General features: G+C 40.2%; 2 protein-coding genes across 3 annotated transcripts; one reads left to right on the plus strand and one right to left on the minus strand.

Annotated features, from left to right (window-relative positions):
- The first annotated feature begins 249 nt into the window (after positions 1-249).
- oaz2a (ornithine decarboxylase antizyme 2a) lies at positions 250-7,511 on the plus strand. Its single transcript, XM_060887017.1, is given in 6 exon segments — positions 250-489; positions 3,933-3,999; positions 4,001-4,081; positions 5,119-5,291; positions 5,750-5,835; positions 5,944-7,511. Coding segments are annotated over 6 exon segments (648 nt in total). The 5' UTR covers positions 250-379; the 3' UTR covers positions 6,075-7,511.
- Positions 7,512-8,948: 1,437 nt separating this feature from the next.
- Positions 8,949-13,693, minus strand: psma4 (proteasome 20S subunit alpha 4). 2 transcript variants are annotated; one of them, XM_060887136.1, is made up of 9 exons: positions 13,601-13,693; positions 13,132-13,214; positions 12,870-12,912; positions 11,962-12,124; positions 11,366-11,443; positions 11,135-11,223; positions 10,910-11,040; positions 9,522-9,645; positions 8,949-9,227 (listed from the first exon to the last, which is right to left on the minus strand). In XM_060887136.1, exons 2-9 carry the CDS (start codon positions 13,132-13,134, stop codon positions 9,073-9,075), a joined length of 786 nt encoding a protein of 261 aa, XP_060743119.1. In that variant the 5' UTR covers positions 13,135-13,214; positions 13,601-13,693; the 3' UTR covers positions 8,949-9,072. The 2 variants fall into 2 exon arrangements, with proteins under 2 accessions (XP_060743119.1, XP_060743120.1); XM_060887137.1 differs by having other exon boundaries at positions 13,132-13,155; positions 13,601-13,683.
- Between the last annotated feature and the right edge of the window lie 1,361 nt (positions 13,694-15,054).

Below are 15,054 nucleotides of genomic sequence, written 5' to 3' on the forward strand. Positions count from 1 at the left end.
GGACTCGATTCCAAAATCGCAGGAATCGCACGTCTGTTACTAGACAGTGCTCCTCGATCTATTACTTAGGATATTATTTTTAAAGATATTTTAGGATTAAAAAATTTGAAATATTAAAACACGTTTTAATGTCGCTGTAGTGATACACTGTGGTATTACATTAGTAGGACTGGTAACTACTCAACTTCACAGCTCCTTCCTTGGAGCACGGTTCTTCTCCCATAATGCACTCGGGCCGCCTTTAAAAGCGCACACACGGCGTTTTCTCCGCGGTCAGAGGGAGTGCGGTGGTGTTTAAAGCGCAAGTCTCTCTCGAAGCTGTATAATAAAGAAGTCCTCCTTACAGCAAACACTTCCCTGAAGTCGGAGTGAGTTACGGATGGTGAATTACTCTGTGGAGCTTCTGTTAAATAGTTATTGCTTTGGTTGTCTGAGAAAACACAGGACTCTCTTTAATTGGCAGGAGAACATGCGCGACACAGAGGACAGGTGAGAGAAAGAGCACATTTTGTCCTAATCATACTATAAAGGGTTATGAACTCTTTTTTTTGTGATTTAATAACAGCGTATTATTTAAACTTATTACTGAACGACTGTATGACAAAAATCACTGACTGCATGTTTATTATAAGGATTTATTATAGGGATGCAGGATGCTGTTCATCTCGGCCTGTTGTTGTTGTTGTTGGAATTTTTCTCAGTTCTAGGTATTACTGACATAGTCACTGAGATGGTGGGGAAAAAACGATCAGATTACTATTATAACAGTAATTACAAATAAAAAGCTCTCTGTCCTCTGCTAAAGCCCCTATAGTGTAGTCCTCTGACTCTCAGACCTGCGCTTTAATCTTGTCGGTAGACGGTGAGATATCAGGGATTGCATTAGGATTAGTCTTAAGCAGGAAGAGCACAGAACTGTGCTGACTGCAGAGGAGAGGAGAGGAGGATCAGATGATTCTATTCTCAGCTTCAAAATGACTGAGACATCACAGTAGATAGTGCATCTGAAAGTCTCCTTTCTTAAGATTAAAGTGGAAATGTAAAATAGTTTTGTTATCCTTTGGTAAATAACAGGGAAAGAGAGATAGATAGATCGATCGATGACTGACTGACTGACTGACTGACTGACTAGATCGCTTCCTTTTCCAACAGGTGTTGGAGGGTTTTTTCTCATTATGAATACAGTTTGCATGTTTTCATGTTTGGATAGTTGATACACTGTCATTGCTCTGTAATGTTCATTGATGTAGCTTGAATCATTTTTTTTTTTTTTTTTTATACCTTGTTAACATTTTTAGTTCAAAGGTACATAATACAGGTAGAAAAGACACACCGTTTTCTGTTGGGATGTAGAAAGGTTGGGATGTATTCATAAACACATCATGAATATTCATGGAACTTGTGTATAGTTTTGTATCACAAGCTCAGAGTGTAATTGTTCTCAGGATGTGAGGTGTTCTCGTGCTGCACTGACTATCTTAGGAAAACAGAAATGTTTGGCAACTGACTGTAACGTTAACATGGATGGTTCACACATTTATTCTTCTCCCCCTCGTGTGACTTGGACCAATGCCTGAGGTTTATAAACAATTCCTATGAAAACTGGTATCTGGTCTGTACTGCATCTAGATGAGGTCACAGTTTTAATGGTATGTTTTGCGCTCGATGAAGCGCTTGCAGTTTGTCGAGAATATGTTGAAAAGTCGTTAGTGAGAGTTTGGAACTCAGCTGACACAGTTGAGCCTTATTTTCCTGGAAGACTTTTGGGTTTCCTGTTTTGGAGCTGAACCTTTCCTGGCTAAATGACTTCCACCTACCTCTCTTTCTCTCTCACTCTTGTGCTATCATTGCACAAACAATAATGCACATTGAGTACTCTTACCACATTATAATCGTGGTCTGTCAGTCCGAGTCCTCTCAGCTGGAGATTTTGCATGGCCTTGCCTCAGAATTTGATTCTTCTCTTCCTACCATGTTGGCTTGCTTTCTGTTTGGATTAATAATATGTTCACTGAAAAAGCAAGTCTGATGTAAACTGTCTGATCTCTCTGTTGCTGTAGTTTTCACCTATCCTCCTACTGTAAAGTAGTGTGAGGTTATTACCAGACACACCATTTGGAAGACGTGTGTGTAAAGTGTTGAGCCAGCAGTGCTGAGGGAAGGCGGGAGTCGGAATGTCAGAGGGTGAAGAGTGTTGGCTTTCAAAACAAGCTGGCATTTCAGTCACAGCCACACGCAGCTCTATAATAAGCAACATGGAAAAACGGTGCAAATGAGGTGCTCTAACCTCTTTATATTCCTGACTACCAAAGCGACATATTTGAATATTTCTTCCCACAAACTTCTGGCATCACTGCCTCACCAGCTAAAGTGTGCACTTTTTCATGGTCACCACAATGGCATCCGGTGGGTCCTGAAAGTCACTAAAGCACTGGAGCAAAGATCAGATGATGCTACATGGCATAATGAGTTTGTTTTCCACCTCATCAGTCTCATCTCCTCCCTGTGCTCATCTGGTCGTCGTGGCTACCTGTCCAGTTGCCAGGGTACCAAAGGTGCAGCTCCTCCTTTTTTCCTTGTCTGGCTTTGGTTTCTCCAAAACAAGCACAGAACAATAAGGTGTTTCTACAATTTGCACTGGGGGGAAAAAGGTTGGCATCTTTTCATAATGAAGGGCTGCATAATAAATTATTCAGATCATTAATTTGTTGTTTTTAACATGTACCCAAGCCCTTGAGTGGTGTTGGTGGCATCATACTGCAGACTTTATAAAGTGTGTAGGTGTGTGTGTATATATAAGCATTATAAAGGTAAAGAATTTGGAAGCTGTTTTGTATTTCTGTGAAGCTGGAGCTGAAACCCAAGACACCAGGCAGCATGCTATTCCAAGACATGTTTACAGATCACGCGCTTGTTTGCGCTGCGTGTCTCTACCAAGCAGCAGCAGTCTGCCCTCAGTTGCTCTTGGCACCTGAGCAGTAGGTGTTTGTCTGGTAGAAAGTGCATCATCTGGGTTCCTGCCAAGCAGCAAAGATCAGATTAAACCTCTCTGTACTGAGCCTGATCAGCAGTGTGCTTAAACAAACTTTCTTTTTGTAGCGTGACTTCCTGCTGTTCTTCCTGTTTGAACATTCAGCCTCTTTTCTTCAATCTCAAAACTGATAAGGAGGCCTATTGTTAATGCTGTGTGATGGCAGCAACCCGGATGGGATTTCACACTCGGAGCACAGCACAGGTGTTTACAGGGCATAAGGACATCTGCTAAGGCAAAGGGAACGTGATGCAAGAGAAAAGAAACAATAAACATGACGCAAGGAGTTTAGAGACAATGCTTAAACAAAATGCAAGAGGCATCTCGGTTATGACTTCTTTTTATTTATTAAAATATCTTTTATCCATTTAGTTACATTTAATGTCCATGAAACAATTTAGTTCCCGTTATCACTTGCACCATAGCAGCTGTAAACTGTAGCACCATCACAGCCTCGCTACAACTTAATAAGACCAGAAATTTTTTTTTTACTGAAAATCCACAACGACCTCGTTTTATTGACACCTGACCATCACATTGATCTAGTACCTAATTTCCCGTTATAAGGCGCTCCACACTTCTGAAAGTCTTTCCACTAGATTTTGTGTGGATTAGTGATCATTCAGCTACAAGAGCATTAGTGAGATCAGACTCTGATGTAAGAGTGAGGAGGTCTGGGTCTCAGTCGGTGTTACAGTTCATCCTAAAGGTGTTCAGTGGGGTTGAGTCAGAGTCAGGACTCAGTGCAGGACACTCAGGTTCTTCTACCTCTGTGCAGGATACTCAAGATCTTTCACCTCCACATATGGGTCTGAGGGTTAGGTGACCACCATTTGTGGTCTTTTAGTGTTTTAAGGCAAACTTAAAACTTTTTTTTTTTTTTTTTTTTTAAAAACTCTAGTGCTTCTTTAGTGAGCTCCAGACTGCACTGCTCCAGGCAGCAGGCTCCAGGGCCTCTGTGGTGCTCCTGATGCCCCTCACCCACTAACGAAGATCCCGAGTGGGCGAGGGACCGGAAGGGATCTCCCTCTCAGTGTACCTCTTCACAAGGTAAACACACACGCACGCACACTGAAGCTCGGTCAGCATGATTATTGTGTTCTGAACTGATTCAACCTTACTACTGATGACCAATAACACTACATTTACTCCTTACTATGTTTTGCATCACTTGTATGTAACATTCTGTTGTACGGCAGGGTTATGTATTTTTCAGATGACGTGTATGACTTATGTTATAGGTATTTAATTAGTCAGGGCTTTTTTTTGTGGGTACATCTTTATAATTTGATTGTTTGAACACATTGCAATGGATGGGATATAGTGACAATTTACAACTAACTAATTCCTTCCGTTTTAGTGTGCTTTCATTTTCACAATCCCTCACTCATGGTGATTATAATGCAACGGTGGAATTAGAATTACAGAAATACTTGATTAAAAGGATTTGTCTTATGAATAGTTATTGATGTAGGTGTTAGGCCTTAATATCATTATTCTGTAATTGAAAATAAGTTATAATAAAAATAATTTTGAACATCCAGTGTAACTCATTTTTACTGGTTACACACACATTCACTTGGTCAGAGAACCCAAATTTTATTCATCGTCCTCCTCGACGCTGAGGTTCTGTCATTTTATCGTTTTTTTTTTTTTTTTTTGAGTGGCTGTAACTCTCCCTCCTTTACCCTAGCTCGACTTACTTCAGCCGGGGATGGGGATCTTATTAATATAATTTCTAATCTGATTTTCTCAGCACACACGTGTATGCATGCACACACTCAGATTTGTGATGCCTTGCAGTTTCTTGTGTGTGGCCAGCACGTGTGTGTTAATGCATGGTTGTAGGTCAGACATGTGACTGGCCTGGGGGTTACTCATTTACACCTGTGACTGACACACACACTCTTTGTCCTGTGAGAGGGCCTATTGTAAAGGAGATGCTGACTAGTTATCATAAAAAGAGTTGATTTTTTTAAATTTTTTTTCCCCAGCACTACTGTAATATGTAAACACTGCCACAGGCAGCGGTGTTTCTAAAGAGATGGTGCAGATGTGTAAGTTTACAGTTTTGCTGTTCATTTCAGGACGACAGGTTGACAGTGACTCGGTCGGGTGCGGTGAGCGGATCTCCATCGATCCTGCACTTCCAGTACAAGCTAAGCGAGCGGCGTTTCTCCTGCTGGGACACCGTGCTTGCAGCTAACTGCCTGTATCTTGAGATCCCCAGCGGAACTCTGCCAGAGGGCAGCAAAGAGGGGTACGCACAGAAAAGTCACACTGCCTTCACTTTATATTAATATATAATTCACACAGCATGCATAAAGTTTAAACCGGGATTCTGGTCTTTCAGCATATGAATTATTACATTTTAAGTGGTGTTAGTAAAAAAAAAAAAAACTCTGCTGAAGCATCTCAGGGTGACTGAGTTTGAGCCAATGTTGAGGTTACAGTCTGCAGCTCAATTACCTGAGCTGTATTAATGCAGATTGGTCTTCATGCTAATGAGATTCTGCTGATTTGAGAATAAGTCACACGTCCAGCAGTGTTTTTGTTCACAATCACCTTTATGGAGTGTTCTGTGCAGCTAAAAAGGCCAATGTCGGTTAGCATGGGGTGAAATTATCTCTGCTGCAGCAGCTGCCTCTGCATTATGTAAGATGGGGATTATGTAAAACTGCCAGCGCGTCATCCGTGTCCCTGTGTGTGTGCTTCCAGTCTTACCAGTCTGCTGGAATTTGCAGAGGAGAGTCTGAAAGTCAGCTATGTTTTCCTGTGGTTCTATAAAACCAGAGAGGATCGATGTAAGGCCCAGAACACCCCCCAACCCAACACACACACATACTTACTTTTATATGAAACAGAATTCAAGATCAAGCTGTATTTTCTGATCGTTTTTGTGTTTCTTGCAGTGTCCATCACCAAGACCTTCCACTACATGGGTTTTGAGGTGGTGAAGCCCGGTCACCCTCTGGTGCCGACCCGGCCCGATCTCTTCTTCATGGTCTACTCGATGGACAACAGCAGCTCTGATGAGGAATGAGTGTCTCATGCTCTGAAAATGGCCCCCATGATTCCTCCTTCTTGCTCTTACGTCTTGTCCTCCTCCACAACATTGCCTTCTTAACCCCATCCTCAACAATAAACTCTGAGATCGTGTTGGGGCAGGAGGAGTAGGAACATAGAACAGACCCCACTGATTGGTTGGTTGGTCGGTGCTACAAGTAACCTCCGGTGCGTCCTGATGTTTCTGATGTTCCTTTTATGTGCAGCGTGCTTTAGACAGGATATAGTTAAGAGGGGAATCACATAAGGGAAAGACTTTGTGGCTTTAGGGACACACTGCAGCACAGGAATGATTGAATATTTTTTTTCTTACTCCTACTGTTTTACAATTCTCACTCTTCTGTTGGTCACCATTCCTTATTTTGCATCACAAAGCATTGCAGCAGTAGATCAGATCGCCACAGTTCATACAGCAATCATGGGTCCTTCTCGTCCTGGGAATCTTAATATGCTATAGTGGTAATCTGTAGGATTGCTTGAAGTGCTTTGCAGTGATCTGGTAAATGGCTACGCAAGGCTTGAATTATTTATTAATATCGGAACTATGGCGCTCTGTAAAAGGGTCCAATATGATGGTGTCTGGGATTTAATGCAGTTCAATTCACATTTAGCTGAGAGTCGGATAGGGTTATGGATTGTGCTGAATTTTTGAGTGCAGGTTTTTTTTAAAAATGACTCATGATTCTACCACTAGAGGCAATTAAGCAGACACGTATGGATAATGAGGAGAGTGCATTCTCTGACTCGTGCCGTTTCTGAATCATCCCTTGTTCTTTATATTTCATAACCCTGTTTTATTCTGACAGTCTTACTTAGGATGGATTTAAGCTTCACGTGATTTGTGCTCATCAGTCCAGATAAACAATGCTCTATTCTCTCTCTAACAAATGCACTTTAGCTGTATGCATGTAATCAAACCCACGCTTTTAAACTGTCTTCATGTATTTAGGGAAATTGAGACAGTTGCCAAAAATGGTCCCTTTCTTAAAGCTCACACACTTCCACACTTCATCAGAGTACCAATATCAGGCTTGGAGATCATGCTGTCAGGAGCAATATGACACTGTAGATGTCTGGATACATTCCCCATAGCTGGAGCGTTCGATCTGACCCGAACAGAGTCAGGCCTGCTGGAAGCCGAGTGCAAGCTGTGCTTGGGCTCCATCTCTGGGACTTTCTTTGGGTTCAGCGTGTGTGTGTGTGTGTGTGTGTGTATACAGGAAATCTTACATTTAATACATGGAATTAACTTCGAGCCATGGCAATAAGCTGTTATAAAATAAGTTTCTTTTCAGCTTTGGAGATTTTTTTTTTTTTTTTTTTGAATTTCTTTGTAGATTAGGATTTTGTTTACGGTTTTAAAAAAATGGACAATCCACACGTGTATACCCAGACCCTTTTTCTTTTTTTTTTTTTGTCTGAATAAAATGTAAAATGTGATCTCTTGGTGTCTTTCTATTCATATTATCAAACAATTTTGCTGACTGAATTTCGCACCAGAAAGAAAAGGAGAATGTGAGTACAATCGAAAAACACAGGGCTGCTATAGAGATCTAGGGAATACAACACTGCCTCATAATGTGTGACGCAGTCTCTCATCTCTTGGCAAGGAGACAACATGGACATCCAATCAGCTTGCGCATAGTGTTATGGTCCAAGCGGTGCCTGGGCATCTGATCTTGCTATTTTAGGAGTGCTGGACAAGCACATCTCTGCTGAATGCCTTCCATTTCAAATACTTAACCTTTTATGCGCTAGCGATCATTATCATGTGTACGTGACCTGGTTACCAAAGAAGAGCCACAGCAGGCAGCTATTCTAATGGAGTCATGTGTTTAACATTAACTCATCGTCTATCGCACTTACAGCAGTTACATCACACTGAACTCACGTTGCTGGGTTACTGTGCAAACGTTCTTGTTTCTAGCTTGGACGATGTGAGAGAGAGACAGAAAGAAAGTGTCATTTGATCTTTCAATTCTCATTAGCTTTATATAACACACTAGTTAAGTTAGTGAAGGTCATGTGGTTCTCAAACATCTATTACTGAGAGATTGGCATGTTGTCCTGAGAGGCTCAGACCCAGCAAGAGTCAGTGACTAATCTTTACTCAACCTGTACTCCAAATAAAACCTCCTTCAACCTTCACTGATCTAATTCCTCTTGACGAACACGAGACTGGCTGGTCTGCTAGATGCTGCTCGTTACATACTGCATTTAAAAAATGACAGACCAGGTTTGTTTGTGAACATCACTATACACATGACTGGGATTCAAGTTTTTCCTTACTGATTTCAGTGCTTCCACAGCAGAAAGAAACTGTACGGTACATTGGTAACTAAAAAGGAACTAGGGAAACTGATCCAACACTTCCCAAACAAATATTTTTTTAAAAATATGTTACGTTAAAACCCCTGCTGCAGAAATATTATGGATTTTTAAAAAAAAATAATAAAATAGAAATAAAATATAAAATAGTAAAAATTATTTACTATTTAGAGCAATTGAAGAGACACATTGCCCCCCCAACCCGCAAACCCCCCACCCGCAAAAAAAAAGGTACAATTAACTTGTAAACATTTTGTTTACATATATTTTATGCAACATTATCTCTTAAATTAAAGTTGTTTACCAAATATGGCAGTTTAGGGAAGCGGCTCTTTTCTGTAGAAAAATTCAGAACGTTGGAGATTGTTCTGGAAATTGCTCTATTACTTGACTCCTGGTCAATTAACTTAAAATATTATGAATTAAAATATCCCAGATTGTAGCCGCACGACTTAAAAATACACGATGCTTAATAACGACTTTTCAAGAGTCAGCACAGCCATATGACCCATCCAGACACCAATCACTGTGTTGTGTTTATTATTGAAAAAGAAAAGAAAAAAAAGGACATACAGACAAGTGACAGTGATGTGTACTATGAATTAAACCCTTTTTGTGGACATTAAAAATTAGGAAGTGCAGGTTTCTCATTTGTCTTTCTCTTTCTGTTCCTTCTCTTTCTTGTCTTTCTCTGCTTTGGCCTCCTCTGCTTCATGCTTCTTGATCAACTCTTCCACCTCTTTCTGTTTGAGAACCTTGATTCTGGTCTTACCGTTCTCTCGGGTCAACGTGGCGATCTCGACTAGACGAACATAAAACAGGGAGTCGTGCAATTAACAGGAGACACAGTGCAGGTTTGTGATAGCTAATAATAAACTATTGAGTTTAGACATATATTATAGATACATTAGGAAACTCAGGACACTTACACCACTCCAGAACCTACAGAGCTGGACGTGTGGGTTCAGAAAGCTTTAGAGCCACGACCATGCATAATGAATTCTCAGGCATCTCAATTAACTAGTCTAAGGTATCTGTGAATTTTCCATTCTGTTCCTTCGCACGCAAATGCTCACACACTCACGCGCACACACACCTTTCTCTGCAGAGAGCTTGCTGACGTCCATGGTCTTGTTGAGCACTTTAACAGCGAGAGCGAGAGCTGCAGAGAGCGTCATCTCACCCTCTTTATAGTCCTGCTTCAGCATTGACACAGCAGCCTAAAACACACACGTTTGTATTGGTTTAAAATACAGTGTAACAGAAATCTGTTTAATATAAAGAAATATTAATCTGGGAATTAAATGTGACAAAAACAAACTGAATCTGCCTTCAGATTCAGTGATGCGTTAAGCTTTCGCTGTTAGGACAAAATGTTCTTGAACACATTGCCTGGCATTGTGATACTGCGCGCCCCCTACTGGCCAACAATTCCCCATGAACTATTTTGTTCTTTTCGAAAGCACATAAACTTACATAAAGGAATCAATTGGTTTGCTGTGAACACATCAATATTTTAACAAAACTATATCTATTAAAAATAAATCTTACATCATTTCCTCTAAAGCTGATTTGGGAATTTGAGGGCAAGTCATAAATATGTATGTAGGCTACATGAAATTACTTTACTAACCAGTTACAGGTCAGGAATAGTTGAGAATTTATTTTTGATGCCGCTTTTTGTTCCTAGAACATGTGTTTTCAACAGTTTTAAGATTTTCATGTATTACAGTATGTGCTTCAACTGTGAAGTGTTTGATAAGTGAACATTATTGTATTGCTCTGTAGCACAGAACAGTTCAGTGAATACATTACAGAGAATTATAGCAAACTCTGTTATACTTGATCTGCCTCACTTGAGCCTCACTTATTAAGCTGGATACAAACAAATTCATTCAGAAATTATTTGGTGCAAACATTTAAGCAAAATTTGAGTCTCCTACTCATGCTTATGATTGTGTGTTTTTAAATTTACACAAAAGAAAGAGAGACACATTTTCTGTGTTTCACTCAAATGCATCTTACTCGTGACTCCTAATAGTGTTTTGCAGCGAGTCCAGGTTTTGGCTAATGGAGTGTGATGGAGCTGGCTAGTGGCAGGTAACACTGCTAAGTGGTGAAAAAAATCTCACTGGATCAGATTAAAACATTTTTTTCCTTTTTGCTATGATACTTTAATAATGTTAAGTGTCCAACGGAGGAATTTTATTACTTAGCAGTTTGTGATGTTCGCTTGTGTTACTGTTCTCCTGACACAAGTGATAAATATTAAATGAGATCTGACGATATTGTTTTAAGGTAATAACACTTTTCCTGGAGGTCGGTCATTGTGTTCTCTCCCCACCTTTGTTCTCATGTGATTACAAAACACCTACTTTACACCCTAGTGTTATTTAGAAACCTGAAGAGATTCCTGTTGTATCTTTCCCATGCCTGTACATCTACTACACCACAACACTACACAGTGTGCAGACAAACACTTACCGCGCTGTTGTTGCCGATGCAGGTAGCCTTCCAGCCTCCGTAGTTTCCACTGGGGTCGCTCTGGTACAGCTGGAAGCCATAGTGTTTATCCCAGCCCATATACAGCAAAGACACACCAAACGGTCTTTTCCCTGTGTACAAAAACACAGCAGCAGAAGAGATACAATCAAGAGATATTTCCAAGATTGAAAATAGTAAACTTTCTGCCAAAGATGAAGGTGATACCTCCAAACTGTGTGTAGGCTTGTTTGATGTCACACAGGGCCGTAACCAGCTGTTCACAAGGGATAGGCTCCTGGTACTGGAGGAGATACCTGTACATACATACGTACGTACGTACACACACACACACACACACACACACACACACACACACACACACAGTATTGTATGGTGAAATACATAATGCTCTATTACTAAAATGTAAGCGGTCTAAAATAGAATTAATTCTCTTACCTCTGTGCGATTAGCCTAAGTTCGTTCGTGAGGACATTGGCATCAGATGTGATTCCTGCAACGCTGCATGCCATGTCTCTGTAATGAAACAAAATGACATTTAAATAACAATGTAGGGGGAAAAATGTACGTAAAAAATTAGGCTTATAACTACATCCAGTGATGTTTAGCGTTGATTATATTAAACTACTAGAAGATTAGCAAAATAACATCTGAGTACACGAGTCCAAAAGAGTCGCCTTATTCTCCCTGATGATACAAAAGATTCATCAACATTTCAATCTGGACAGTTCTACATAAATGTTTTTCACTCTTCATTATAATATCAGACTATTATTTCCGGTAAACCCCAAACCCTCCCTCCATAATCACACAGACTTCCTTTCTTCCACTGTCAAAGGAGAATGTTTTGAATTTATTAATTTGCAATAAAATCCATCAGCGTGTGTTTGTCCTAGTGAACATTACACAAGCTGACACTACAACCAACTTATTACAAAGAAACCTAGGAACGGAAAGGGAAAAAAGACCATGTGAGTATTTGTTTGTTTGTTTTAGCCTGGAGGTTTATTACAGACCAATATTTGACCACTTACTCGTTAAGTTTATAGATCTTCTCTGAAAAAAACACCTCATCCAGTAGCTTGTGGATGTTCCTTCTCTCCGCTGCCAACAACACGCCATCATTGGCTAAAATCCCTAAACAGCTTCCGGCGTGGCCGATAGCCTCCATAGCGTATTCCACCTGATAGAGACGTCCTGTTAGAGACAGAGGAAATGAGTCAGTGAAAGATAGCTCAGTATATCTATCTTGATAAAGAGTGGATTTCTCTCAGAACTTTTCACTGGGCTTTTTAAATCATTAGCTGTGCTTATGAGTGACAATATATTCTGATCTTAGTGATTTGGGATACATCCCATAAATATTGTGCACTATCACACTAGACTTGCACATTCTTATGAACAGCAGATATGTTAATCCCTATGCACTGCTCTTCTCTTCTCTTTTTCTACCCATGCTGAGACACCCATGCTAAGATCGTCTTCCGTGCGTTGAAACTTCTGGACCTCCACTGAGACAAGGCTGACTCTGTGAGAACCCTGAGACATCTACAGATCTACCGGCTCCAGTTGGACTCTGTGATACTTGTATATTTGTAACCACACCATCTAGTGTCACCCATATGAGGATGGGTTCCCCTTGAGTCTGGTTCCTCTCAAGGTTTCTTCCTTTACCAATCTAAGGGAGTTTTTCCTTGCCACTGTTGCCTGAGCCCTCAGACTTGCTCATTGGGGACAAATACACATACACACATACATACACACTGTGAACTGTATATATCTTGAATTTTTATTATATTAATTCTTTATACTTCTCCTTATGTTTATCTTTTGTTTTATGTTTATGTTCTGTAAAGCTGCTTTGTGACAATGTCCATTGTAAAAAGCGCTATACAAATAAACTTGAATTGAATTGAATTTAATAAACACTAATGATACTGACCTTCAGGGGAAAAGATGGTGGTTCTTGAATCATATCTCCGAGACTACACACAAACACAAATGATCAGATTTCTCACACTCACTCACTCTCACTCACACACACTCACACTCACTCACACACACTCACTCACACACACTCACTCACTCACACACACTCACTCACACACACTCACTCACACACACTCACTCACACACACACACGGCATGCAATCAAGAAATAAATGACACTTTATTTTTTAATCCTGGGACTTGGAATGACTCACCATCGCGTCTGTTTATTAGGAATCCTGCAAAAATACAGAAGAGAAATGAGGAGCTGCTGTTTGAGGGAATCAGAGTGACGTTGCTGAGGAAACCGGAAGAAACAGAAACAGAAAGTAAGGCTAAGGAGTTAGCATTCGTAAACAACCAGGCTAGCTAACATTATGGACAAAAAATCCAGAGTGGTATAAACTCGGCTTATTTCTAACGCACAGCGCAATCATTTTAGAGTTCTCAAAGTGTAGCTACACTCAACGGTGTAGACGAGTCCGACAGAAGCGCCTCAGTGGAGCGGAAGCTAACAGCGAGCATGAAGCAGCAACTTTTGCTTCTGTCGCAATGTACAAAAAATATACACGTACACGCACACGTGTGTATATATTTATACTTTACGGTAAACCGCTATAAGCATAGCACGTATTTTAATTTTGTATTGCATGTATTTAACTATAACAAACATTAATGAGTTACCTGATACAATGCTGTGTTGTTCTAGCCAGAGATGCTGCCTGACCGGCGGGGAAGGTACAGATCACTTTACGGCCGCGTTTCACTCGCCCGCGCGCTCACAGCGCCATCCAGCGGCCGGAGGATAAAGTACATTATTTAAAAGTTTCTTATTTCTTACAAACATCAAATGTCGACTCCAAATGTGACCAAAAGCATCGAATATACCTTCTGCCTGCACTAATGGAACAACTGAAGACCCAAGTATTCACAAACACTTTTTTTAAATTACCCATACACGATTACATTACATTGTACATATTGTGTGTAATTAGAACTTTCTGTCATTATTTAAGAAACACAATAAAAGCAGCAAGAGAGCAAACATAATGTGGCCTGGACACAAAGCACTCTGTAACCTGCTATTTTATACAGCTCTAATAAGATATTAATATTGAAGAAACAATACATCCAAAAGTTTTTAATCAAGTTAAAAAAAAAATACATCAAAATGTTAGGGGGTAGAATGAGTGTGTGTGTGCCCTGCGATGGGTTGGCACTCCGTCCAGGGTGAATCCTGCCTTGATGCCCGATGACGCCTGAGATAGGCACGGGCTCCCCGTGACCCGAGGTAGTTCGGATAAGCGGTAGAAGATGAATGAATGAATGAATGTTAGGGGGTAAATGAAGGGGGGTATATTAGAGTTTTATTAGTTCTATTTTGACACTCATATAGCTAGCTTGTTGGCAAACAGGGTATTTGGATCAAATACAAGTTATTCTCACAATGTAATAAAGTACAACGTGCATAGCCGGATTGCTGAAATACATAAATGAATATGAGCATTACAGCAATTAGGAAAAATAAACAATGCCTACCATTATGTTCAGATACTACTACTTTCCCATCTCTAGCCGTAATTACAACTTTAATTACGAAAATTCAGAATGTGGGGCTCCTGATTAATTGACTAGTTCAGTAAGGTGTGCTGTGAAAAGGAAAATGTACTAATGTGCAGGGTGTTGGTTGTTGCTCGAGGAATTCTACCGCCATTGTGCATTTTTTCCTCCCTCGGTTTTCTTTGCTTCTTTAGCACAACAAGCATTTTTGTTTAACATGCACTGGCTCATCAATTATTTTCCATAACATACACTTATTTGTACAATCAAAACAGATGGAATCTGAATGTAAAGGTCATCCTTTGGAGATTTTGAGTGCTTTTTTGTCATTCATTCTCACAGAACCAACCTTTCTTTCTTCTATTTTTTGAGCAGTGTATATATATATACACACACCCGTGTGTATGTGTGTGTGTGTGTATATATATACACTGCTCAAAAAATAAAGGGAACACTTAAACAACACAATGTAACTCCAAGTCAATCACACTTCTGTGAAATCAAACTGCCCACTTAGGAAGCAACAATCAATTGACAATCAATTTCACATGCTGTTGTGCAAATGGAATAGACAACAG

This window comes from Tachysurus vachellii, chromosome 14 (assembly GCF_030014155.1).
Source record: "Tachysurus vachellii isolate PV-2020 chromosome 14, HZAU_Pvac_v1, whole genome shotgun sequence".
In the NCBI taxonomy this organism is placed as follows: Eukaryota; Metazoa; Chordata; class Actinopteri; order Siluriformes; family Bagridae; genus Tachysurus; species Tachysurus vachellii.